At 35.6% G+C, this 26,499-nt stretch overlaps 1 protein-coding gene across 13 annotated transcripts in view; it reads right to left on the bottom strand.

Annotated features, from left to right (window-relative positions):
• The window catches only part of PCM1 (pericentriolar material 1), a 53,339-nt gene extending 32,939 nt beyond the window's left edge, over positions 1–20,400 (bottom strand). For 2 of the 13 annotated variants that reach the window (XM_087724480.1, XM_087724483.1), the window contains exons 1-15: positions 19,488–20,398; positions 18,856–18,981; positions 15,549–15,678; positions 14,959–15,204; positions 12,943–13,215; positions 11,270–11,440; positions 11,013–11,156; positions 9,577–9,765; positions 7,712–7,889; positions 7,103–7,212; positions 5,621–5,840; positions 4,922–5,120; positions 3,212–3,388; positions 1,811–1,965; positions 988–1,211 (exon numbers count right to left, since the gene is read on the bottom strand). In XM_087724480.1, coding sequence (XP_087580606.1) covers positions 988–1,211; positions 1,811–1,965; positions 3,212–3,388; positions 4,922–5,120; positions 5,621–5,840; positions 7,103–7,212; positions 7,712–7,889; positions 9,577–9,765; positions 11,013–11,156; positions 11,270–11,440; positions 12,943–13,215; positions 14,959–15,204; positions 15,549–15,644 — 2,382 coding nt within the window. In that variant the 5' untranslated portion in view covers positions 15,645–15,678; positions 18,856–18,981; positions 19,488–20,398. Of the gene's footprint in view, positions 1–987; positions 1,212–1,810; positions 1,966–3,211; positions 3,389–4,921; positions 5,121–5,620; positions 5,841–7,102; positions 7,213–7,711; positions 7,890–9,576; positions 9,766–11,012; positions 11,157–11,269; positions 11,441–12,942; positions 13,216–14,958; positions 15,205–15,548; positions 15,679–18,855; positions 18,982–19,487 lie in introns of all 13 variants that reach the window. The other 11 variants (XM_014052300.2, XM_014052303.2, XM_087724484.1 and 8 more) reach the window with 10 other exon arrangements.
• Positions 20,401–26,499: the final 6,099 nt, after the last annotated feature.

Genomic DNA, 26,499 nt, shown 5'->3' with positions numbered 1-26,499 from the left:
GAATCATATCGTACACTAAGGTTATGTAACATTCTGAGGGTGGGTGGGAAGCTATTGTTTGAAGAAAAGAGGGAAAATGACTTTGAAAATAAAAAAAATACTTGAATAAGTTATGCTGAATATAAATGATAACTATCAACAAAATTAGAAATGAAATTTATTAACCACTACATAAAAAGAGTGCTTATAATTCAGGACTGTTAAAACTTTTACCTCCAATAACAGAATAAACAATGGCTTTTTGACTTGGCTAAGATGTGCAGAACTATCACACAATGCAACTCTTCTAGCAACATACCTCTTCCAATGCACAAACAGAAAACAAAATTCTTAACAAATCTAATATCAACATAAGTGGAATTTACTACGTAATAAAGTATTTCACTTTCATGGAGGAAAATGGATATATATATTTCTAGCAATTCAGAGCGACTGAGTTTAGTTTTGATGATGCCAGTCATAATTAGTGTCATATTAAATTTACTTTAAAAAGGATGAGGAATTTAGGAAAAAGAATTGAAGGTAGTTGTAAATAAATATCCAAATTACAAACTATCATGATGAACAGAGGGCAAGAATTCCAGGCATATAACGATAATATGTGTACCACCTATACATCTGCATATATTCAATAATACATTTCGATATTGTGTTGTCAATTTAAATGCCAATAGACTCAATGAACATACAACAAATACAAACAAATTGAATTCCTCAATTTGGTAAAACTATCATTTAAATGTCATGTATTTCTGTCACTAATGAGTAGTATATTATATTAGAATGCTATATGAAAGTGAAAATATAACTATAATTTAATTTTCAACAAGCCTTCAACATCATTCCTTTCCAGTATTTCACCATTTAAAAACTTCTAAAACTGAAGTGATTACTGAACAAACCAGACCACAAAGCACTCTTTAAAATTATCCTATTTTATTATACTACCTTAAAAAGTTTTTTTTTTTTTTAATTAGGAAAACGTACCTGGACCATAGCCACAAGATTTTGGAGCTGTTTCAGTTTTTGCTTTGCCGCTATAAGTCTGTTAATCTTTTGCTCAAACTCAGCATCTAAAGCACCCTCATCAGCTATGCTACTTCTTCGACTAGATAATGAAGTTTTGCTGACTCTATCAGCTTCAGCATCAATATCCTCATCATCATCATGTGGGACAATCACACCATCTTCTTTCCTATTATAGTGACAATCTGAAAGGGACAATAAACTAAATAAAGGAATGAAGACTTACAGCATTTAATAAGCTATTTAAAAGTAATTAGCTAAATCCAAAACTAGTGCATTGTTAAAATTCAGTTTATAATACAACTGTTTACAAAATGACAGATAACAAGTGCCATCTTAGAGCAGGTATATAATCCTAGGGAACCTGTTGAAAGCTAATTTCCCTAGCTGTCATATCTTCTGCAAAGTGCAGCAGCCATAACTATACACAATATTCAAGATACGGTCCAACCATTGATTTTTTTAAATAAGGGCATTATTATATTAGCATCTCTATGTTCCGTAACATTTATTATCACTAATAAGAAATTGGCCTTTTCAGCAGATGCATCAACACCTGCATTGAGCTGCCCACCTTTAGTCAAAGCCCATTCACTGCTAGCACTGGTCTCATTTGTTTCAACAAGTAGTTACAAGTTTTAATGCTATTGTGTACAATCTTACCATATTACACTTGAATGACTGCTAAAAAACTAAAATGTGACTAATTTATGTTGCAGTAAGAGTTCATGCCAATATATTACAGAATATATATATATATATCCAATTAGATATGGAAGCATACCTAAAGTTGAAGGCATATTTGGTATCCTTACATTAGCAGATTGATTATTTATTTCACATGATGTATTAAGATGTCTTCCATTTTGGTTATTAGTTCCACACTGCAAATTGCTATTATAGTTAATTTCACCCCAGTTACTGATTCCTTGGGGATTCCTGTTTTGGAAGAAAAAACCAGTAGATCGGTATCCTTAATTTTTCACAAATTATACATTACCATATAGTATATAGTATTTAGTATAAATATATACTAAAATATTTACTTACTGGAAAAAAAATCCCTTTTCCCTTACTATAAACTACCCTAATGGACCTTATCAGAACAACAACCAATCTTATACAAAGCAGTCTATCTTGTGGGCCAATGTCAAGTTTAAAGAATATTATTTTCATATTGAAGGTTATACAAAATAACCTTCAAATTGTCATGTTTGTTTCATGCTTTTAACTTAAGTAAATAAAAGTCTTGAAATGCAACCATATAATTGTTCCCTTAGGAGAGAAATTAAGTTGAATTCAGACAGAAGTGACTTTAGGTTCAAATCAAAAGATTTAAAATTTAGTAAGTAATTTAAATAGGATTTAACTTGATCAGCTTTAACTATACTTAATCCTGAAGATCTAGCCTCAACGATTAAGCCAGAAAATACAAGAAAATAAATATTCTAATCTTGAAATCTCAAACAGAAATATTTATTCAAATATCTAAATGTAAACCCAATTTTGTCTTGTTTCTTGTTTTTTAGCTGTCCACATGGCCAATACATACATATTTCCTTTCAATAAAAAAATTCACATAAAACCTTGAAGGGAATCCTTATTATATCATCAAATAATAATGCAAGAGATACAATTATAAAAGGAACAGATGCATCTTTATTCATAAACGGCGTGCCCAAGGACATGAAAGTAAAACTTAACACATCTAAGGAATGTCCTAAATTACTTATGTTGATCAGACACCAAAGCTCTAAAAAGCCATTTACAAGTAGGGTAGCAACAGTAAACAAAATTCATGAAATGTGTACAAACATACAAATGAAAGGTGTGAATCAGTTTTAGTTAATCAAGCAGTAGATTATGATGCTAAATTACAATTAGTATCTATGTACACTATTAGCATAACAAGCAAAATAAAAAATATTTTGGGCAATAGTTTTTCTCAAACGCTGGAAAAAAAAATGACAAGACAATCAGGAAAGCTTACAATTGCCCCAGTGGAGCATATCATCACACTGTCTGTGCATTATTGCACACCCAAAAAGGGTAAAATAGATACATTCACTTTAATTTCGCTATTATAAACATATTACACATTCAAGACTGGACAAGAACAAATGTTAACACAACTATATTTTGATTACACATTATTTATTTATTAACTTATGTGCAAATAACCAACCTAATATTTGTAACAGGTTGTGGATTTTCATGTTCAGATTCACAGTCTGATTCTCCAGTCTCTTCTTCTTCCTTAGTATTTTCATTTACAGCATCTGTCATCATATCAGAAGTTTGCTCATAATAATGGACTAGTTCACGCAATTCATTCAATCTCTTGCGAACTTCATTCAGCTTCCTAGAATAAAAAAAATCAGTTTACTTGTAGATATGAAACAGTGGGAGTGAATTCTTTAATAACTTTGCTTTCTTTATATAAATGATTTTGGCTAATGTATGCATATTATTAGGTGAATAATTTTGTAAATTATCTTAGAAAGCAGATTATTAGACAAAGACCACAACTTCTTGATATCTTGTTCTCTGTTAGTCAATTTTATGATAAAGTACTAGAAAAGCCTTTGTGCCAAACATTTGTGTAATTCCTTTCAATTCTTTAATACTTAAGAGTCAATTAGTGTCCAAGGTAAATTATTTCTGTATTCACAATGGAATTAGGTCGTGTTATCCAACAGATGTCTTTATTTCTATTTTTGTGTGCCCTGTAAATGCAGGCAGAGTGGGTCCATATCCCTTCAATTAAATGTTGCCATAGCATGCAACTCAGAAAGCGTGCTTTCTGTTGCAATCCACAGCTGTTGGAATATCATCTCCCTCAGAGATACAGACAGTGTCCACTCTCCTGGGGTTCCAGAAACCCTTTAGAACCTGAGTATGGAATTAATGCAATTGTTTTGTATTGTGGGGTCCCTGCTGTGCTTTTGTATTGTTTCTATTCTATTCGCTTCTATTCTTTGTTTTCTATTCTAGTTGTTTTACATGGATTGTTTATGTAGATTTAAACTGCTTTAATTATTTTTACTAGTCTTCTGAATTTGTAAACTATCCAGTCTTCTGGAGTGAGTAGACATAAAAAATCTAATAAATGTAATTAAATTAATAAGTATATTATTCTTTCTCAATCTTCATGTTCCTAGAATCATCTATTAACAGGGGTGTCAAACTCAAGGACCATGGCTGGATCCATGGGGTGCTTAGATCTGGCGTGCAAGACCCCCCTGGAAACAGCAAACAACCAATGGTGCAGTGGTAGAGGATTGCAGGAAGCCGTCGCAGCTGGAAAGAAAGCTTGGGAGAGTTTTCGCTGGCAGAGCGCTCGGGAAACCATAGATGCCCCCGACATGAGTGACGGCGAGCTGGCCACCCCCAGCCTGGCCACACACCCCACCCCAAAGTCAAACACAACCCTGATGCAGTCCTCAATGAAATCGAGTTTGACACCCCTGATCTATAAAGATTATCTTGGAAATAAGAACTAATTGTCATAACTCAACCTTTCAATCATACTTGTAATAACATTTTTATAAATTTGTATTCTATTGGTTTTATTGATTTCATTAAGAGTCCAGGTCATATGGTAAAATTAAGATTCTGAAATGGGTATAATATTGAATTACTAAATAACATCATGAATTTTATTTATGCTGTTAATTACTTCCACTAAAAAGATGTGTATACCTATTTCAAATAAACAGGTTTATGCATATTTAACGTTCATAATCAAGCTATATGTTACAAAAAATAGCTATGACTAGTGATTTTTAGGACTCATTACCATTTTTAGGACTCATTAAGTCTCATTACCAAATGCTTTTTTAAAACCAATAAACTACAGTACTTAATAAGTCAACATAATGTAATAATGGATTACTGAAGCTTTTCCGTTGGATTTAAGTTGTCTTCTTCACTGTCATTCTGTGAGGTCACAGAATCCGGATGATATGCAGCTGAGGATGCTAAACTGTTTGGTTCTTCATTGACAGCTATTGTAGGGACTACAGGTGCAGAAACAATTGAAGCTGTGCTCCTTTGATCAATACTCCTTTGAGGAGATGCTGCAGCTGACAGAACTGTAAAGTTAAAAAGAATTCAGTTTAATCCTGTTTTATGTTAAAAATGCATCTGTTGAGTATTTGAAGCAATGAATTTCTGATCAAAGATTAAGGCATATGCTAAAGATTATTTAACAAATCTTAAAATCAGCATTTACTTAACCCTTTTTCACAAATATTCTCATAGCTTTCTTTAAAGATTTATTCTCTTTATTGTGGAGAGGCTGGAACTTGGAAATATGTAAAATAAATAAGCCCTCATACTTATTTTCATAATGCTTGAAGATAGGAATCTCATCCAACATTTATATTGTAATTTGTCCCTTCACTACTTGCTTATAATATGAGAGGAATTTCTGAGAAAGCAGTATTTAGAGAACAGTACCTAAAATATTAGAAATCTTATCTCAAAATGCAACAGAATTTACATGATTCCCATTTTCAATAATTAAATCACGGAATCCCAAAAGGTTTATCTCTAAAACTCTAATGTACACTTCAGGGTGCCATCTACTTACATGATGATGAGTTGTTAAGATGCTGGTCACGAAGTGTATGCAGTGCTCCTAGCAGTTTATCCATCTTTTGCTTTTTATCCTGTAATACTACCATCTTACTAAATAGTTGTTCTTTTTTATCAGAAAGTTGCTCAGACATAGAAGAATTCCTGCTCTGGGAAACTTCTCTGGCAAGAGAGAGACTCTCTGCTTGCCTTCTGTTATCAGGCACAGATTGAATCTAAAATCAAGCACATATATTTTATTTTAAGCACGGTAATGTTCAGCAGTGAAATATGTTAAAGTACAGTTAATATTCACACTCCCCTGAGAATAAGCCTCAATTTGATGCAATTTACTTTTGAACAAATAGTTCTCTTTAAGTGTGGATTGTCAGGAGTTCCAAAAAACCTGAAATATACTGACAAATCATGTTTATAAGATAGAAGCAAAGGCTGGGTATTATCTTTTTCCATCACAATTGCAATTATTTCCCTCTCACTGCAAATACTTTTATCAATTGCAGTCAGCTTGATTTTTAAAATTCCAGCTAAAATCAGGCAAAAATCCCCTTCCGTTTTGGGGTACAACTAGGAAAAAGTATATCTCATTTTGTAAAACTGAAATATATATTTATCTTTCAACTTTTATATATTTCTATCTTCCAACTTTTTATTTTGCCCCCAAATTTAGAGTTTCAATGTTATGAAAAATACAGCTATGTCTTCGTGTCAGCCCTGCAGTCATATTCTTTTTAGGATCTTTGGCCTGCCACTCTCTCTATTATTTTACTATGCTGTTTCATTAGTAGGGTAATTGGGAGGGGGAACAGTAAGGAGCAGAATGTGTTGTTGTCAAAATAAAACATTCCTTTCTAGAAGCCAAAGGTCATTCTTTGTCTCTGCACCTGACCGGAACTGAATTGGTGGAGATGCCAGCATGGCAATGGAAGATTGGACCATGTGATAGACTTGGGGGGGGGGGGCAAGATCATGAACTTTCAACTGGGTGGAAAACCCAGGAAGCTTTCAGATTCAGGTTTTCCACAGATGTGCCAACATGTCTCTCTTAATAAATTGGAACTTAGAGCAATGCTTTGCCTTGAACTCTGATTTAATTTTGGATGATATTTGGAACGCTGACACTTCCTTTGTCAGAAAAATTTAGAAATACCCTTCTGCCATTGTTTGTATTATATATGGAGAGTGATGGAAATGAAAGCTGCCTATAAAAACTATGGAGAAAACAAGTATTTAACTGAACTGAGACATAGCATGTCTCTCCTACAAGGAAGGGGAAAAAATGTAAGAATGAAACCTGAACATTATCAATGGACGCAGAATGCTAACTGAATGAGGGAGGAAAACTAAAAACATATGAAACCTTTAACAAAGGTTTTCACAATACATTTTATTGTGATGCTAAACATGTAAAGTTATATACTGCCAATTTTCATCAGCAAACTAGTCTTAAGATCATTTGTACACTCACACAAAAGTTTACCTGAGAATCATGAAGCTGGTTATGAAAACGCTGAATTAAATCATTTAATTCTTCATTCAGCTCAGATGTTAGACTCACTCCAGAAACGCTACCTGTTGTTTCTGTTACAACTAAGAGGAGGAAAAAGAGAACAGTCCTACTCAGATATCAAAGTACAAGTTAATTAAAAATTAAGAAACAGAAATTCAATCACATTATCAAGAATATTTATATTATTTTTGATTGGAAACATTGAGTTGTTAATTACACACATTTCTGATACAATTAATATCTTAAGTTATAATACATAATATTGTATAATATATTCATTATCTTTTACTTTCTATATATTTCTTACTTTTCATATAATGCATACCTAACTAGACATTTGTTATTTTAACATACATATACTTCCAGCATTGAACTGAAAGCCAAGATGAATGCATCAGCATCTTTCATTTTTTTAAAAAGTTGAGGTATATTTTTCATCAATGCTGCTAAAAATTCATCTAAATTCTAATTTAAATTCTCAATGAACATATTTTTCAAATACCTGAGTAATGTGGCCCATAACATTTTTGTCTGTTTAGAAAGCTTTTAAAAAAATATTTATATTAAAGTTTAACATACCAGAATCATCCATGACAGCAATAGCTTGCTCTGCTTTATGATGAAGAGCAAGCAAGGCAGCTTGCCTCCCCTTCAGAGCCTTTAATTGTTCCTGCTGTTGCAGCATCCTTTTCAGTAAGTCATGTTGCTTCTTTAGGTTTGCAAGTTCTTCTGTAGCTTCTTGCTGAGGATCTCTAGCCTGGAAAAATAATAATCATTTATATGGGCCAGAAATGATTTCATTACATTTTGCAATTACAATTTGCAAAATACTTCTGTGAGAAAGGAATTAAATCTTAATCTAAAAAATATTTTAAATTTTGTATGTTACATTAAGCATAATATTGTACTAAAAGGACGAGTGAGTTTTTTTTAAATAACAATGAAGAATGTTGGCACTGTCTATTATTTCAAGTAAATATCAAAAAATTATGCTTAGCTGAGTAACTCTCCATTAAATGTGCATAACTATCACACTGATCACTTTTCCCCTAAAGGTTTGGGTTGAGAAAAATTTAAGGGACGATATTTAAGAGCCAGTCAAAACAGAGAAAATCAACAGAACATCTGAAACCTTATTATTTCAAGGAAGGGAATGAAATCTACATCTTCCACTAAAATAAAGCTATTCAGAATAGACTTTCAAAACTGTGATTATGTAATACTATGGTAAAGGCTGGGAAAACCCTAACAGAAATAAAGAACAAAACACAATTTCTACTCTTGAAATTATCCAAGCCAAAAACAAAGTACAACTCTCTGTTTTAATATCTAATGTCTAATCTTAAAGCTTGACGGGAATTTTTAAGATGGAAGAGGAAAAGAGAAGAATTTTTTTTTTTAAAAAAAAGAGAAAAGTATGGGATTAATCTGACCAAAATAGAAACAGATCCAATTCATGCAGCAAATAACTTCTCAAACTTTTAATAGCTGTACAGGTAGTTCTCGATTTACAACAGTTCATTTAGAGACCATTTGAAGTTACGGCATTGAAAAAAGCAACTTATGACCATTTTTAACACTTACAACCAAAATACTATCAGAATTTTGATCATCTGACCAAAATAGGTACTTGGCAACTGATTCCTATTTATAATGGTTGCAGTGTCCTGAGGTCATGTACATCACCTTTTGTGACCTTTTGACAACGTAAGTCAATCAGGAAGCCAGTTTACTTAGCAACTGTGTTACTAACTTAACAACTGCAGTGATTCATTTAACAACAATGGCAAGAAAGATAGTAAAATGGGGCAAAATTCACTTAACAATTATCTTACTTAGGAACAGAAGTTTTGCTCTCAATTGTGATCATAAGTCAAGGACTACCTGTGTAGATATATAGAAGACAAAGACACCATGTTGATAAAAAGTTTCCCCTTTTCTGCCTAGAGAAGGACCCAAATTCACAAAGTGGAAAAAAATCTCTGCTAGAATTTATTCATTTTTGAAAAAAAATGGTCAGAATCCAAATCCCATGAAAAAATGCCATTTTAGAAAACAGTAGGTAACTTTTAAAGTAATTATCTGTTAAATAACTTAAAATTTTGAAAGAAAAGTCCAAGAGATACTGTAGTCAATTATGCCAATGCAAATCAATGAACTTGAAGACTAGTTGCATTATAGAGAAGATTCCATATGGAAGCCCTCAACTTTTTTGACTTTTAAAGAATACCTTCTACAAATAAACAGTATTTTCCTGGAATAAATTATAATTAGGAAACAATATAAAATTTATAATTCAAATATTAATTCTAACAAACATTACCCAAAAGAATTAAGAAATCATTGAAACAAAATAAATACTGATTGGATTTTAAAGAAAAAGGGAAGGCTTAAAAGATTAAGACCTTTTACTAAAAGATTCCCAAGGCAATATTTAGTAGTACCTTTGAGAGCAATCCAGCTTCTTGGCTATTTATCCTACTAGACCAGATTTCCCTGCCATTCAGGGCAGTTGTGTCTCTTTTCCCTTTTGGAGCTGCTGTAACATCCATGTCTGAAACCTGTCCTTGAGTAGCTGAATTCCCTAGTTTGTCCTCAATGCAGGGCCGAGTTTTCAGACTAAAAGATACCTCCTTTATCAAATAATTTAGTAAGTAAGACTGTGAGCATATATTTTGGTGAAGCATAATTTTTCAAGTTATGGCCTAGTAATTTGTCAATACAATATGTCTGTACTTAATTCATTGCAATTTTATTTGTTTCAACATATCAATCACTATGATCCAAAGGACATGCAGGATTTTCACTCTCCTTTAGGTAGTTTTTCCATTAAATATTTACCATTTAAATTTCAAAAAGTAAGAAAGAAAACAGTTCAGAAGTATGAAGGCAATTATTCTAATCAGGAAAACATTGTTGCCTCATAGATGTCATACCACGTTTCTATGGATTATGACCAGTATAAATTCAGTAATTATTTCAACAGAACATAGGTCAAGGCTTGATATCCACAATACAATATTAAGCCTACAACATACATGGTCAAGGGTTCTCATATTCAGAATTCAATTTGAGACAACCCATATCAAGCACACAGCAGCTATTATGCATTAAAAGGGGTTGCTCCAAATTCATCAGGCATGTTTTGATATTACCAAAAGGTTTTTTTGAGGTTGAAAAACATTTCAAACATTTTGATAAATTCAGAATGACACCAAAATATTTCCAGTGAGGCTTTGTTTTGCTCTGAGCTTAAAATGTGTTACACATCACTATAATCTCACATGCATAAGTAAAATTCTCATATGTGCTACAGAGGATTCATGGAACAGAATGGTAGATTAGTGCTTTGTTAAATTCATCAAGCTCAAATGTCTACCTTTTTAAAAACATTAATTCTGGTCATTTTTTAAACTTTCAAGATTATTACACACTTAACTTTGTTCCTACAGTACTCCCAATTTTCTTTTTAATGAATTTGGCAAGTTTTCAAAGCTAACACGAGCCAGTTATCTTTCTCATCATTCATAAGGAAAAATTATTGCTTCTGAGTAAAAAGGCATGTCCTAAATGAATATTTTGGTTAGCTTAGCTCAACTCAGAATTTTTCTGATACAGGGCTGGCTGCAATCAACTATCAAATAGAAAGTAATTTCTCAGGATCCCACAAAGCTACAAACAAACCTACCAGTGTATTATTTTTGGAAAAAGTGAGGTAGGACAGTTCCTTCTAAAGTAATAAAATTCAGTAATGTGTTTTATTACAGGTTTTATAATATTTAGCATTGTAAATAATGAAAAATAGGTGTTTTAAATAAATTCTAATTATCTCAAAAATTGTCTTCACTTGTAGCACCTTAATTACTAAAAAGTAGCTTACCGTTGTATCTGAAACTTCAGACTGCACATCTAAGTTTAGTGATGTGCTCTCAGCTACAGAACCAGATCCCACAGCTGAATCTATAGTCCGACCATCCTCCTCATTTTCTCTAGCCTGAAATATTTTTGTGGTATAAATAAAAAACTAATAAATGAAATAATAAAATGAATGTTATGGAGATAGTGCTATATAGCAAACCCATCCCCATTTGATTTTATGAATTTTCTCAGTGAATTTCAATTGTCTTTCAAACTTACTAGCACTTTCTGCAAAAATTTCAGGTAAGATTTCTCTTGTTGTTTCAGATGATCTATGAGATGTGATAAGCGTTCAACATTAGCAGATCTCTCATTTTTCTCAACAAGGTCTTCTTTCATGGAACAAGCTTTTGCAATGTAGTCACGAATTTGAACTAATCTGCTCACAATCTGAAAAAGTCACAAAAGTAATAATCAATTGGGTTGACTTGATGCATTGGATCTAAAGCACTATCATAAAACAAATTCATTTCAAGATCTGTCATCTATTAATATGGGACAAACTATCATAACAATATACAAAGCTAATTAGCAAGGCCATGGAATTATTTGCATGGATTTATGATTACTTATAACATATGGACTGCACATGTTTACAGAACTTCTTAAACAGGTTAGAACCCTCAAAGGAATTATAAACACCTTACAAAAGGATTTCATTTTAAAATTTTAGCAGGAATGGATGTTTAGATTTGATTTCTATGCAATACTATTTACAATCCAAATCTATACCAGCCTCTTATGTCTGTTCTATGTTCTTATAAAATATTTTGAATAAGGTTTTTCTTAATGTATCTAGTTTTACAAAATCTGAAATCTTTTAAAATTAATCATTATACCCAAAATGTCTATAAAGTTTTCTAATTTGCTTTAAAATATAAGCTATTTTATGGATTGGGCTTTTAGGCATTATGTGGGCAAAAGGTTCATTTCTGGAATATCTGAAGTTACTACATTGGTGAACTTCAGAACTTTTGTTAGTTTAAATCTCTGAGCATTCAAAATTAGAAAGATTTGGTGAAGAAAAAGTCTACCAATCTGCTAGTACCAGTAATTATAATAAAACTAAGACTAAATTATGAAAGTGCAATAAAATATAAAAATGTTTTAATTTCACAAGTTTTTTGTTATTCCAATAAAACAGTCTTGGTATGTTATTTGTGGAAAACTACTATCCACTGAGATTATAAGTCAAGAAAACTAAAATGATACTTAGAAGCAAGTCATGTCAAAAGTTCTCTCTTTGTTTTGATTCAAAAATTAACATTAAGTAATATGTTTATTTCTTGCCGAACCCTAATCTAAAAAAAAACAAAAAACCACAATCCAGTAATTTTATTGTCTGTGTGAGGGGAGAATTACACAAATCATTTTATCATTTTAGGGGGCAGTGATAAAGTTTGAGAACTCCAGGAATAACGAATTAACTACCCATCAGGGCTTATTACAAAATGAGGTTATATAAGGTTTTAATGCATTTTAAAGCACTGTTAGAAAATCACATGTAGTAGTGCATAACAAAAATATATATTTAGCTCAGTATCACTTTAAAATTGAATCATTTTCAAAATTAAAATTGTGTACAAAACACTAGCAAAAATTCACAAAAGCATTACTCTTTAAGATGAAGCTGGTCCCACCTCCCAGGTGGGAAGGACCAGTGTCACAAGGATTAGATTGCAATACTACAGGCTAACTCTGCCTAGAGCCTGGAGTTCAATCATGACAGGATCAAGGTTGACTCAGTCTTCTATTCTTCTGAGGTTGGTAAATTGAGGACACAGATTGTTGGCGGCAATATGCTGACACTGTAAACCACCCAGAGTGTGCTATAAAGCACAATGAGGCAGTATATAAGTCTAAGTGCTATTGCTATGAAGTTCAAACTGCACCTGGCTACTGTCCACTGCAGGTTCACCTCTACCATCTTCTTCAATTGAGACTGGACAATTCTGCAACAAATCTTTATTCAAGGCAGCAGTAAATAAGTCTTTATATTTTGAAGATGCACCAGTTTCTTGTACTTGAGAACACATTGCAGCATCTTTGCCCTTGTTAGTATTAATCTGTAGTGATAGGAAGTTGAATGGTTTTCTGTTTTCATTAAGTTGGCGTTTGTTGTTAGCAGCTGTTGCTCTGCCCTGAGAATCACTTCCAATACTTCTCTATGTGAGAGTGAAACATAAACAAATTATTCATATTTCCAATAATCAGGTTACACATGCTCTGAATAAGTATTACTTTATATATCATGTGTTCAGAAACAACAGTCTGTAACACTGATACTATATATTACAGTAATTCACTTTAAATTGTAGCATGCATCCATCCATCTTTTTTCCCCATCATCTCTTTGTTTCTATCATCACTCTAATTTTTATTTCTCTCTCACTAACTTAACTATCAAAAGAAAGGGTGACAGAAGGCAACACTGAGAGGTTCATTAACTGTTGGTTTTGTAATGAAGCACTATAGAAACAAACTCCTAACAAGAATTTAGTCTGTGAAGGAATACAAAACAAAAGTCAGTTTAGAATACATCGATATTACACAGTAGTTAAATAGTTGTTACGTATCAAGCAGAAACATCAAGATTTTTTTTATTTGTAGAAGTAATAAAGTTATTATAGTCACAATAAATTTAATCTGAAAAATGTATATTATTGTTACTCAGAGCTACCAAAACTAAGTAACTGATTTTTTAACTATTCTTCCCAAAAAGAATTCACAGCAAGTATTTGGACAGATGCTAGCATTCTCAAATGGAAACAAAGCACCAAAAAGCAAAGCACATTCTGGCAGTTGCTAACTTTTATATTTCTTTCTTTGATCCTTCGACAACCAAAAAATCTTAATGAAACATAGTAATTATGCCCAAGAGTAAATCTTCCAAAGTTGAAGGTGGTATGATTCAAGGATAACTATAACAATAACAGCTAGATATCATCCACATGATTTTGGATGATCCCAAACAAACAGGACTGTATCTGTTTAATATTTGAATGGGACACCACCAGGAAGTCCTAGATCTATAGACTTAACTGACAACTAAAAAAAAATCAATAACCCTCGAAAACAATAATGTCAAGCCATTTCCACATTGTTCTAAGAAAAATTCATGGACATGTTTACTGACACATCTTTAACTTAGTTTCAATTTTATTTAACAGCCTGACATTTTCTTCTCATAAGAAGAAAAATAATTGGGATACTCTGCATTCTAATAAGAGCCAAGGTGGCGCAGTGGTTAAATGCAGCACTGCAGGCTACTGCTAGATCAGCAGGTCAGCGGTTCAAATCTCACCGGCTCAGGGTTGACTCAGCCTTCCATCCTTCCGAGGTGGGTAAAATGAGGACCCAGATTGTTGGGGGCAATATGCTGACTCTCTGTAAACCGCTTAGAGAGGCCTGAAAGGCCTATGAAGCGGTATATAAGTCTACTGCTATTGCTATAACAAGTAGAATGGTGAATAAATTAAGTCACTTGAAGGCAATTCATATTTTCTTTACCACAATATGAGCAGCTGTATTAAAGCCAAGAACATCAGGAAAAATATTAATGTGACTCCTGACAAAATTCCTTCTCTTACATTTCCACATTGAAATAGTGATGTGATGTCAGAGAAATCCAGTCAATTTGTCCTTTCTTACAAATAGCACCACTCCAATTATGCCTAATCAACAAAACTTGCAATATAAAAATAGGTGGCATACATTTGTATTGAAGTGAATCATCTCATGTATATTGCTTGTGTATATTATACTTTCCTCAGTACAGAATTTTATTTACAATTTTTCTCAACTCACCTCAACATTACTGTGCAATGAATAAAATTATTTAACTCATTTTTTTCTTAAATATTGAACTATGTATATGTGGTTTTGTTTAGTAAAGATAGAACACAAACCTGGTCTAAATCACTGAAATTTATTCTTTGTTTAAGCTTTTCCAGTTCTGTCTGTTCTGGGACAGACATTTGGGTTATATATCTAGTACGAGGGAAAGTATGCGGAGTCTTTGATTTCCTTCGTCCAACTTCTGGGGTAGATTCTGGAGAAATATCATTGGTAAATCTTGTTTCACTTTCAGCAGAAACTTTTTTTTGGTTTTTTTCTGAAGATCTATTTGGCCTCTTTGGCTGACTTCCCCAACTCTAAAATAAAATACACGCAGCACAAAATAACAAGGGAAAGGTTTAAAATTAAAGATACTGAAGTTTAAAATGGCAAAGAGATTTTTTTTTTACCAAACTCATTTTAATTAAAATTTACTTCCTGTTGAAGGTATGTTACAATCTATATGTTTTCTCAATTCTGTAAAACTGATTTCAAACTTACACTTTAAACATTTTTATACTGTTCCTTTTTTTCTAACAGTACTTTACGTCTTCAATTATTAAATTTTGTAAGTTTTACATAATTCATTTCCATAAGTTTAGAAGAACCTTAATGCATAGCTCCCATTTCATATAAATATAACATAAAAAACTAGCAATACCGTATTGTTCAATCGATCATCAAGGCTTTCATGGCTCCAGCTTGGTAAATCATGGTCATCTATTTCTTCTTCAAAAGGACTTCCTCCTGTAGCCATTATGGTGATGATCAGCTATTGAAAAAATAAATAGCTGCAAGAGAGAAATACATTTTAGCATGTTAGCTTTTAATTTATATATAAGATATTGCATCAATTCAAATGTAATGAAAATATACTGAACAAGATCAGTCACAATTATAATAGGAAATGATTTCTATCATATTTGAATTGGAAGGTTCTTACAACATTGAAGATCTACCAACTAGTGTGTAAATTAATGAATCTATTTAACAATAGTATATTTAAAAGACCCTTATAGTTTTTATTTTAATTATTTTTAAAGCATATATTGTTTCTAAAACAAATTTCTGACACAATTCTTCTATAACATTTTAATTCAAAGTAATTTCCAGAACTAAGCTCAATTTACTTAGCTGAAACATAGTAAAACATACCTATACAGCACTACCCTTCCAATATTTTTACATTTTATTCAAAGGTAAACATGTTTAAGATGAAGCTTAATCACTTAAGAGATGTCTACAGTACTAAATCATGTAAATGCAGTAAAGTCTACTGAGTTAAAATGCATTTATTCTAGGTAAATTATGTAGGATCGCAATCTATACTGATTATAAATACTAAAATGGTTTATTCTGGAACAACACAAGCATTCCTTGTACCAATGATACTGTAAAAATATATGCAATCAATTTTACTAAATGTTACTGTATACATTCTATGACTTGCTAACAAGATTCCATGCATGCATTAATTTTAGAGCTAATCACTTTTCACTCATTTTCCTAACAGCAATTTTCAAACAACTCGTCATGAAAGATTTGCTTCTCTTCAATACTAGTACCATGACTAGTAAAAGGTGGAACAAAGTTAATATAGGTAGTCCTGAACTTACAAGTACAATTGAGACATTTGTTAAGAGCGTTTTGCCCCATTTTACGACATTTCGTGCCACAGTTAAGGAGAATCATTGCTGAGATAAGTCAGTAACACAATTGTTAAGTGAATCTGGCTTCCCCATTGATTTTGCTTGTCAAAAGATGATCACATGACCTTGGGACACAGCAATGGTCATAAATACTAGTCAGTTGCCAATCATCCTAATTTTGATCACATGTTCATAGGGATGTTACAAAGGTTGCAAACATCAATAATAGTTATGTTACTTTTTTCAGTGCCATTTGTAACTTTGAATAGTCACTAAATGAACTCTTGTAAGTCAAGGACTATCTCTAGTAATGTGTGCAGAGACCCATCATTTTTATTAAACAGAACAAGAAACCTCCTGTTCCCAATGGAATGCATAGAGAATATTCAACTGTTACAAATTTAAAGATAATATAACAAATATCTTCCAAATTTCTGTTTGTTTTTTTGCTACATGACAGCATCATGATTTTGAAACAGTATGTACAATGCAATTTATTCATAAGTCCTAAGTAACTTAGTGTTCCATTTTCATTTTTTTAAAAAACAATTATGTTTTGGGTATTGATCTTCTTCCTGAAGAGCTTTGCATTGAATGTTGTTGCTGGAATATTTAACAGTGCCTCTACTATGCTCAATGTGCATATGTTCATCTTTGGTTGAACAATATTCACTCAGATTTGGGAAGCAATCCAAATCCAATTATTTGGAAGTAAGCCAATTCCTAGAATCAATTTAAGATCCCAAAATGCTCCTCTCATAAGAAGTCATTTTCCATGTATTTATACCCTATGATAATAATGGAAACAAATACTAGGCTCTAATCCCATCACCAACTATATAATCTGAGAAAAGAAAAACATGTTCAATTGTCAGGGATAGTTTGACATGCTCAGATGTTTTATACATAACTACCTATCAATCCAATTTATAGTTCTTGCCCCTAAAACAAGAGCCTTTTTTAATTTTATGGTTTTTTATTTATTGAACACCTTCATTTTCATTAACCTTTTGAAAATTTCTACTGTATTTAGTGTTTCTGTAGATCCAAGCAACAAGGTCAACATGGAGTTACTAATACAAAGAACTGCCAAATGTATACTGAAAATAGTTCAGTACAAAAGACAATAGCAAATATAAACAGCCTCAGATTTGACTCAAAAGACTTGGCTTGTGTTTGATTAAAAATACATAAAACTCTTGCACACACAAGATACTGTTCCATGATTCCATTTCTTATTTTTAGGAATCAAATTGTCACTACAATTGGGAATTTCTGAGATTGAGTTGCCAGTTTCTGGTAACTATAGCCACTGTATTAGCGTTCTCTGTTAGAATAAAAGAAACCCTTGTGTATATACAATTATATTATATTGTATGGCTCAACATAACATTTTTAGGCTCAATTTGCAAAATATACCAAGGCACAAAATACATAACCACAGTTTCTATAAACCTCTGCAATGTCGTTCATGGTTCACTGTTTTCTGCATACGCAGAAAATTGGATTAATTCAGCAAATCATGGTTCAATTACCGGGGACTAGGAAACTATGTAAACTAAAAATAAAAAGAATAACTCTGCATTTTTATATATGAACAACAAAAATTTGATGGATAAGAAGTCAGCTGGCCCTAAAAACTCAAATAGATTTTGCACCTGAATTCATAGTTTTAGTGGATACTGAAATGCCCGAGTGTTAAAAAGCAGTAAATTTAAGACACAAAGCATCCAAGAGATAGAAACCTAGTTCTTATATTGCTTTTGTAGGAATTATAAAAAATAGGCTTTCACAATGGCCCAGTTTAATGCCCGTCAAATAAATCCTTATCCCCCCTCCCCCATTGGGTTTGTGATGAAATTAAAGTTGATTTTGCCTATATGCCCTTCTGTTATTCTTCTGAACCTCAATTACATTTTAAGAGAGCTATCTAGTACCGGGAGACTGAATTTAATGAACTACCTTTCAACAGCCCAACAGCCTTCCAGACATTGCTGGCACTCATCTCCTGCTAAGACGTTTAATAATTTTAAGTATCTTTTAAGCAACTGTCTTGTTGCATAAAACATATTTTGTGTATATTTGTGTGTGTGTCAATTCCAGTATACCAGTCTTATTGCTATTGATTGAAGGGGGGGGGGAATCAGGTGACCACGACAAATTTATTACAAAAACATCAGAAAATCAAACTTTCCAGATCCATTACAAATAAAAATAGTAATGAATCCGACAGGATTTAACCCATCCTTATACTACTAGTCGTTTCCTACGAAAGCAAACCATTCTCAGGACTAGGTGGAGGCAGGTAATCTAGCCTACCTTTTTGGGACGCAGCTGTCCCGATCCTGGAGACCAGCCGTACCCGAAGCGCTTCAACGTATCTTTTAAAAGCTCCCCAGCCGCGGCTTCCTCTTTCCTGGCAGCCAAGGTGCTACGCTACTCCCGCTGAAGGGAAGGAAGAGGAGCAGAGGGTAAAAAGACGGTTACGGGGCGGAGTCCCAGGGCCCGCTTTTTCTCTCAAATAGGCGGCAATGTCGAAGTCGCGAGGGAAAGGAAGAAGGACCGGGGCAAATGGCTCGGTGCCAGATTGCTGACTAGGGAAGCAAGCGCGCCGTCTCCCTAGCAACAAGGAACCACTACCTTTCTTCCACCCACCCACTAGAGGGGAGGAGCCTGACTAGAGCGCGCGCTACAAGGGAGGAGGCGGGGAGAAGGGCACGCCCCCTCCCCGTCTTTCCACGGAAGGAGTAGAGCGCGAGTACCCCGAGGCCACAGAGATTTATCACCACCCCCCTTTCGCTCAACTGCTTCCCACTCCAAGGTTCACCTACTTGGGAATATAACACACAAACACGCACACACATATATTTCTCGGGCGATATAGCGCGTGTCCACCTTTCGCCCCTTCCCACTCATTGTGTCCAAGTGAGTAAGCTCGCGCTTCTTCGTACCGTGATCTACCGAGAGCCCGCTTGAGGAATCCTCTCACACACCACCTCCAACGGCTGTCCCGGGCGCCATCTTGGCCCTTTTAGATAAAAGAAAGTCGGCGGACGGATACAGACCGTTACTTAGTAACGTGTACGGCAAAACGATGATGCTCTTCCGCGCAGCACGTCCCAGCTTCTCTTCAGCCCGCTGATCCTGCGTCACGTGATCGGATCGCCAATACCCTGTCCCCTTCAGAGCTGCAGTATCCCGTTTCTGGTTGGCCAAGATGCTTCGAATGAACTCGCGCGGGAGTTGCCGAAATAAACCGCCCAAAAACTGTGTTTCCCAGAATGCAGGCAGGGCGGTTTCCCACAAATGGATGTGGTTCATTTAAAGGATTCTGGGAGCTGTAGTTTAGTTTCTCTTCCTACCCTCTGTTCTTACTATTCTTAGATAAGGTTGTGCTTGGGAAGGGCTTGTTTAGACAACTGTTGCAATGCAGGGAGAAGCGTGCATCCGTGATTTTTGAATTTCTGAAGAGAGGTTTCGGAAAAAGCATTAAGCCTACATCCAAAATTAGTGCAGTCATGAGGGGGAATAAAGGGTGAAGGAGAAGGAAGTGGTTGAAAAGGAACAAACTGCATCCCCAACTACCAACAATCAAGCCCATTTTCATCACTGTGACCGGTAACACCTAGCAGTGTTCCATGGAGAGCTGTAGAGTTAAAATAGAGCAAGCACAATGACACTCCCAGCCACCAAATTAATAAAATCTGCAAGAAATTAAAGCCATGTGAAACACTACGTTGACAGAGGCAGTGGAAAACCTATAATGCATCCAAGAGTGATAGAACATAAAACTTGTATAACCTGGTTCTTGAGTATACACGCACATTTTCAAGAGAATATAAGGAATTGCCTTGAAATCTCATTGATTAAAAAAATAGAGAAATGCAGAATGGAATCCAGTAAGTTCTTAAGATAAATGTAAAAACAGACTGACAAACACCAAGAAACAGAAAGCAAACTGCCCAACACTCACAAACACACACGAGGTAGTTGCACATTTTACTGTTGGTATTGTGATACAAGTGCCCAAGTAATAAGGAGGGCATTTTTTGGCAAAAGAATTTGCCAGTGACAACTGTTGCCAGGAGATGCCCAGTTGGGAACTCCTTTCGTGTCCCTGTGAAGTTTCCCACCAAAGTGGTACCCATTAATCTAATTAATTGCAGTTAGCTGTTATCCAACTTCTGGATTAGTAGGAGCTGGAGCATGTGATGGGGTCACCCGCCCGCCCGAGTTTCTTACCATGTTTTAAAACTTTTGGTGCTTCCGCGCATGTACATGGCATGTACAGCGCTTGTGTGATGCTCCGCCGAGCAGCTGAAACATCACGGAGGCTTGCGGAAGCTGTCAAGTTTGGACATCCCTGGGTTTTTTTCTAAAGAGTTAGGGGTGCAAGGGTCTTGCAACTTGACAGCTTTAAGACTTGCGTGGTTCAATGCCAGAATTCCTAAGCCAACATGACTGGAGGAGGAATTCTGGGAGTTGAAGCCCACAAGTCTTAAAGCTGTCAAGTTTGAACACCCCTGGGGTTTTTTTCTAAAGGGTTAGGGGTGCAAGGGTCTTGTAACTTGACAGTTTTAAGACTTGCATGTTTCAATGCCAGAATTCCTAAGCCAACATGACTGGAGGAGGAATTCTGGGAGTTGAAGTCCACAAGTCTTAAAGCTGTCAAGTGTGAACACCCCTGGGGTTTTTTCTAAAGGGTTAGGGGTGCAAGGGTCTTGTAACTTGACAGTTTTAAGACTTGCATGCTTCAAATGCCAGAGTTTCTGAGCCAACATTTTGGTTGATAAGCAAGAGTGTTGTTAAGTGAGTTTCACCACATTTTATAAGTTGGCCACACTCACCCAGTCACATGGCTGGCAAGCCACTCCCACAAAGGCCACACCTACAGAAAAAGTTCTAAAACATTTTGAAACCCACCACTGTAACCATATAACTGCTTCTAGTGTGGCTGCAGTGAAATCATCCCAGGTGCCTTTCTGAGGAGACATTCTTGAACTATACATGCTATATTTTGTTCCTATGCACCACAGTTATATTGAGGGCTCTTGACCATTACCCACTTAAAAAGCTTTGCCTTAGTTCTGGAACGGCCTGCCCTAATTCTACTCAGGTGGCTCCATATTTTTTAGGAGAACTGCATTCCTAGAAAAGGTTTTGTTGGATCTGTGTGAACTGTTTAGTTGTGATTAATAAAAGTCACCAATCTTAATTGCCATTCTTCATAAATCATAAAACTGTGATATGTTATTCCAAATTAGTTTCCTAGAATTAAGCCTAGTGAGAGATAGTCTAATATGTATTGGAAGATCTCTAGGAATCAATGGTATGTTTATCTTATTCCACTCTTGAACTGTCTGTTGTTATCTCCTGAGATCAGGAGGAACAATGTTAGAAAAAACATGGAGCCCTGGTTGAGTCCTATGTCAGTTTAAGGATTCCAGATATTATTCTTTTTGTGTCATTAAGGTGAACATCAATCTTGTTGCCATGACAATTTCTTCCCTGCGCAATATTCGACAACAGAGTATAACAGGAAGGGCATGACAATAATGCACACACAAATAGGAAACAAATCCCAAAATCAAACAAGCATGCCTTACTCGAGTTCCTATTCCAACGCAACTAGTTCAGAGGTGGTATTCAGCAGGTTCTGACCAGTTCTGGAGAATCAGTAAACTCCACCTCTGACTTGCCCCACCCCATCTATTCTATTTTCTACCTCCTGAGTCCCAGCTAATCCAGAGGGAATGGGGATTTTGCAGTAACTTTCCCCTGGAGTGGTGGGGGGAATGAAGATATTACAATATCCTTCCCCTGCCATGCCCACCAAGTCATGCCCATCAAGGCACACCACGCCCACCAAGCCACGCCTACAGAACCTGTAGTAAAAAACTTTGAATCCCACCGCTGAACTAGTTGTGCAAGAATAGTCAATGAAGTCCAACCAAAAGAAGCTTAATCAGCTGGTCCTGGGGTCAAAGCCAAAATTTGAAGTCAATATTCAAAACACAGAGAATCTGGGTTAGCAAATGGCTGTTACCAACTAAGATGCTTGTAATATTGTAAAGTATTTATAATGCCTGTCTTTCCAATCAATTTACACCAGTGTGTAAAATTGAACTGTCCAGCAGATGGCAGACATACTAAGAAAAATACATTAAGTGTTTCCTGCATAGACAGGATGATGCAGTAACATATATTGCAAGTAGACTAAGAAATTATACTTCTCTAAAGTCACTAATGAGCTTAATTTAGGTTAGATATATATAATTACATACAAATCAGAGGTGGGTTGCTGCCAGTTTGGCTTGGCTCGACCTGGGTTACAGAACCGGCAGCAATCTAGGCCTGCCATGCCCCCAAACTAGTTCCCTCGCTGCCGCTGGGTTGTCGCCATTTTGGATTTTAGTGGCTGTGCATGTGTGCAGAACAACTTACATTGAACAGTGCACACGCACGGATTGCAAACCAGTAGAAAAACCGGCAGCAAACCACCCCTGATACAACTCTATAGTATGTGATGTAGCTGTTGTTATCATTATGAGAAGAAAATAGATTATTCAATTCATATCAGAAGAAAGCTTCCAGTTAATGTTTTCATATAAGTCTTAAGGGGCTTCCAATTTTTTCAGCCAATGAGCTAATTATGGAAGTGTTATAAAGTGCTTCTGCAGGATGATTGAAAATGTGCTTGTCTAAAATAACAATTTCTCACTGGGGAAATCAGTGAGATAGTTCTCCACTATCAACATTAGCATTCCAAGATGTTTTATAGCTTGTAAGTTTGTTTATCTGAGTAAGTACACAATAGGGTGCCATCCCCTATTTTTTTTCTTTTCTAACAATGCTCCTGGGATATAGTCAGGAACAGAAGCATTATTGAAAATACTGTTGGGTCAGTATTTTACACACACCTTCCCATTTAATTTTTTTTCTTTAAAAATAAAATCATCTGATTTTTAAAGAAAATCAGATCATATTTTCTTTAAAATAAAATCAGAAGAATAATTGCTTCTTTGCTTTATAGATAAATGTATAGTGCATGAATTTAGATTAATTCTAAATGAGTGCATGTTGGAACAGGTTCCCAAAGTTATCAATTTAGCATGTAATATAGTTTCAATAATCTAAACTATATATTAAATAGTTTCTTGGAACACTGAAACACACCAGGATTATCTATTTGATTGAGACCGCATATTTATTTATTTAGTCAATTTATATTAGACATACATCTTAGCAAATGATTCTGGGTAGTAAACAATATCTAAAAATTAAATGGAGGCAACAAAAATCATTGCAACCATAACAACCTGTATAAAAACTAAAATACATAGCAGCAAAGAAAATATAGCAGTTACTAACAGAACCAGGAGGTGGGCAGCAGATCTTTAGGACCTTTTCTTAGCTCAGTGGCTAAGATGCTGAGCTTATCAAACAGAAAGATTGGCAGTTTGGCGGTTCGAATCCCTAATGCCACGTAACTGAGTGAGCGCCCAATACTTGTCCCAGCTTCTTCCAACCTAACAGTTTGAAAGCATGTAAAAATGCAAGTAGAAAAATAGGGACCACCTTGCTGGCAAGGTAACAGCATTCTGTGCACCTTGGTATTTAGTCATGCCAGTCACATGACCACGGCGACGTCTCCAGACAGCACTGCCTCTTCAGCTTTGAAAAGGAGATGAGCACTGCCCTCTAGAGTCAGGAACGACTTGCACATATGTGCATGGGGAACCTTTATCTTTACCTTTAAAAGGCCAGCAGGATCAGGTCCAGCCTAATCTCTGGATGGAGAATGTTTCATAGGGCAGGTGCTACAGCAAAAAATATTTACCTTCTGAGCCCTGTCAGTCAACATTCCTCAGCCAACAGGACCCAGAGCCTGACATTCCTGCTGGAGCAGATAGGACAGGTATAACAAAATGAGACAGTCTCTTAAGTTAAATTATGTGAAACCAGACCATGATCAGATTGCTATTCTGCACAAAGCTTAACTAGAAGCTAATATAGATTAGTTTAATGTAACTATTGTCTGATGTTCAAACCTGGACTACTAATTAGCTTAAGGCAAAGTAGTCCTCAAAAAATGATGCAGTATGTGGGAAGATTTCTATTGCTATTCTCTTTTCATATCTTACAGGTACATGGGAAATTTAAGTTGGAAAACCCAAGGGCTGAACGAAAAAGGAGCCTTTTTCCACTTCACGTACAAGAGTTGACCTCAGATGGGCCACTGCAAAATTTTTATTGAAGACAGTGTTTTGTATGTATGTATGTATGTATGTATGTATGTACGTACGTACGTACGTACGTACGTACGTATTTAGTGTCACAACCCCTGGTATGCCCAAATATGGGAGGAAGGCTACTGCTTCCTTTCTCTGTCTATCGGCTCGTCACAAGAGACCATCCAGACACATACCTATTTCCCTGGCTCAGCTGATAAAGGAGGAGAATCTTGTGGCTTAGTGGTTAACACATCTGCCTAATATGTAATATGTAATACAGCCCAGGTTCGAATCCCAGTAAGGGTATGGCTAGCTGATGAGAGCTAAATAGCTTGAAATAGATCTATACTAGTCTCCCTTTATTTATTTATCAGCACAAATACAACATATACACACACACACACACACACACACACACACACACATATACATACATACATACATACATACATACATAGATACATATGTGTTCTGTCCCCCCCCTTCACGGCTCTTAACAAACGCAGGCAGGCAACTTAAAAGGAAGTCTTTCTTTATCACTTCTCAGTTCAAACTGGCTTCGAGCTCAGAAATAACATAAATACAAGTCTCCGACAAGAATTTAAAACAAAACTCTTACAAGCAATATGCACTTCTTCCGAAGTCTTCACGAATCAGGATTACCGGGAACACCAAAGCACTTATCCAAGTGTAACAAGCAATAAATCACGATTAATCATCAAGCAATGTTGTACCAAACACAGACCACACGAAGGAACGTTGACTCCAGCGACCAGGGTGTGGCAGCATCCGTCCTTTTATCTCCAAACCGGCCTCCCACAAGCCCCAGCTGCATAATGACTCTTGTATCCCAAAAAAACTCACAGTAGAAATCTGCTGAGTCACAACACATATGCATATGCATATGCATACATACATGTGTGTGTGTGTGTATATGTGTGTGTGTGTGTGTGTGTGTTAGATCGGGTAATGGAAAGGCACACACAGCCTAACGGTAACAACAGCTCTTTATTAACTCAGTAGCAACTATGTACAATCCAGCAAAGGTTGAGTCTGACAGCAGCCCTTTTATAGGGAGCTGACAGACCCTTCGACCAATGAGATTAAACCTCTGTTCCCACTGGAACAGAGGACCTTGGTGGAAACCATTATAGCCGATGCTACTATCTGAGAGGGGAGGGCTAGTACTCCTCCCCTCTCAGATGGAGTAATCCGACTGGTTTACGTAGTCACGCAGGTAGGCGGGCTTTTTGGTAGCTCTGCCTGACCTGCGCAGTTCAGTTGGAGGATGTTCTTTGGACAGGTCGGACGGACCTGTTTGCTCCACAGCTCTGCTTGGTGGAAGCTCCTGGAACCTTTCACAGGCCGCGGCTGGAGCTTCTAGAGCCAGTTCGCTCGGAGCTCACTGCAGGTCTGCAGCACAACCAGATAAGTTCCCTGGTACCCTCGGGCTTGAGCTGCCTGTGGATGGCATGAGTTCTTGCTCCGTTTGGGTAAGGCTTTGGCTAACTCATGCAGGAATTACTTCAGGTTGCCTAAGAGTGGAGTTGGAGAGGCGGCCACGGAGTTGGTCAACGTGCCTTCTCCAATGCCGACTGTCCTCGAGCTCTACAAGATAGTGAGGCCCAGAGATGCCTATCACTGTGGCAGGAATCCACACAGTTCTCCCGGTGTAGTTGTGGGCGTAAACTGAATCCCGGACGCTAAAGTTCCAAATTTTGCTTGTGGA

The sequence above is a fragment of the Thamnophis sirtalis genome, unplaced genomic scaffold, assembly GCF_051295495.1.
Source record: "Thamnophis sirtalis isolate CommonGarterSnake01/CBP01778 unplaced genomic scaffold, rThaSir2_p1.2 scaffold_10, whole genome shotgun sequence".
NCBI lineage: Eukaryota > Metazoa > Chordata > Lepidosauria > Squamata > Natricidae > Thamnophis > Thamnophis sirtalis.
Note: the sequence above shows the minus strand (reverse complement) of the source record. Positions and strands in the feature narration are given on the sequence as shown.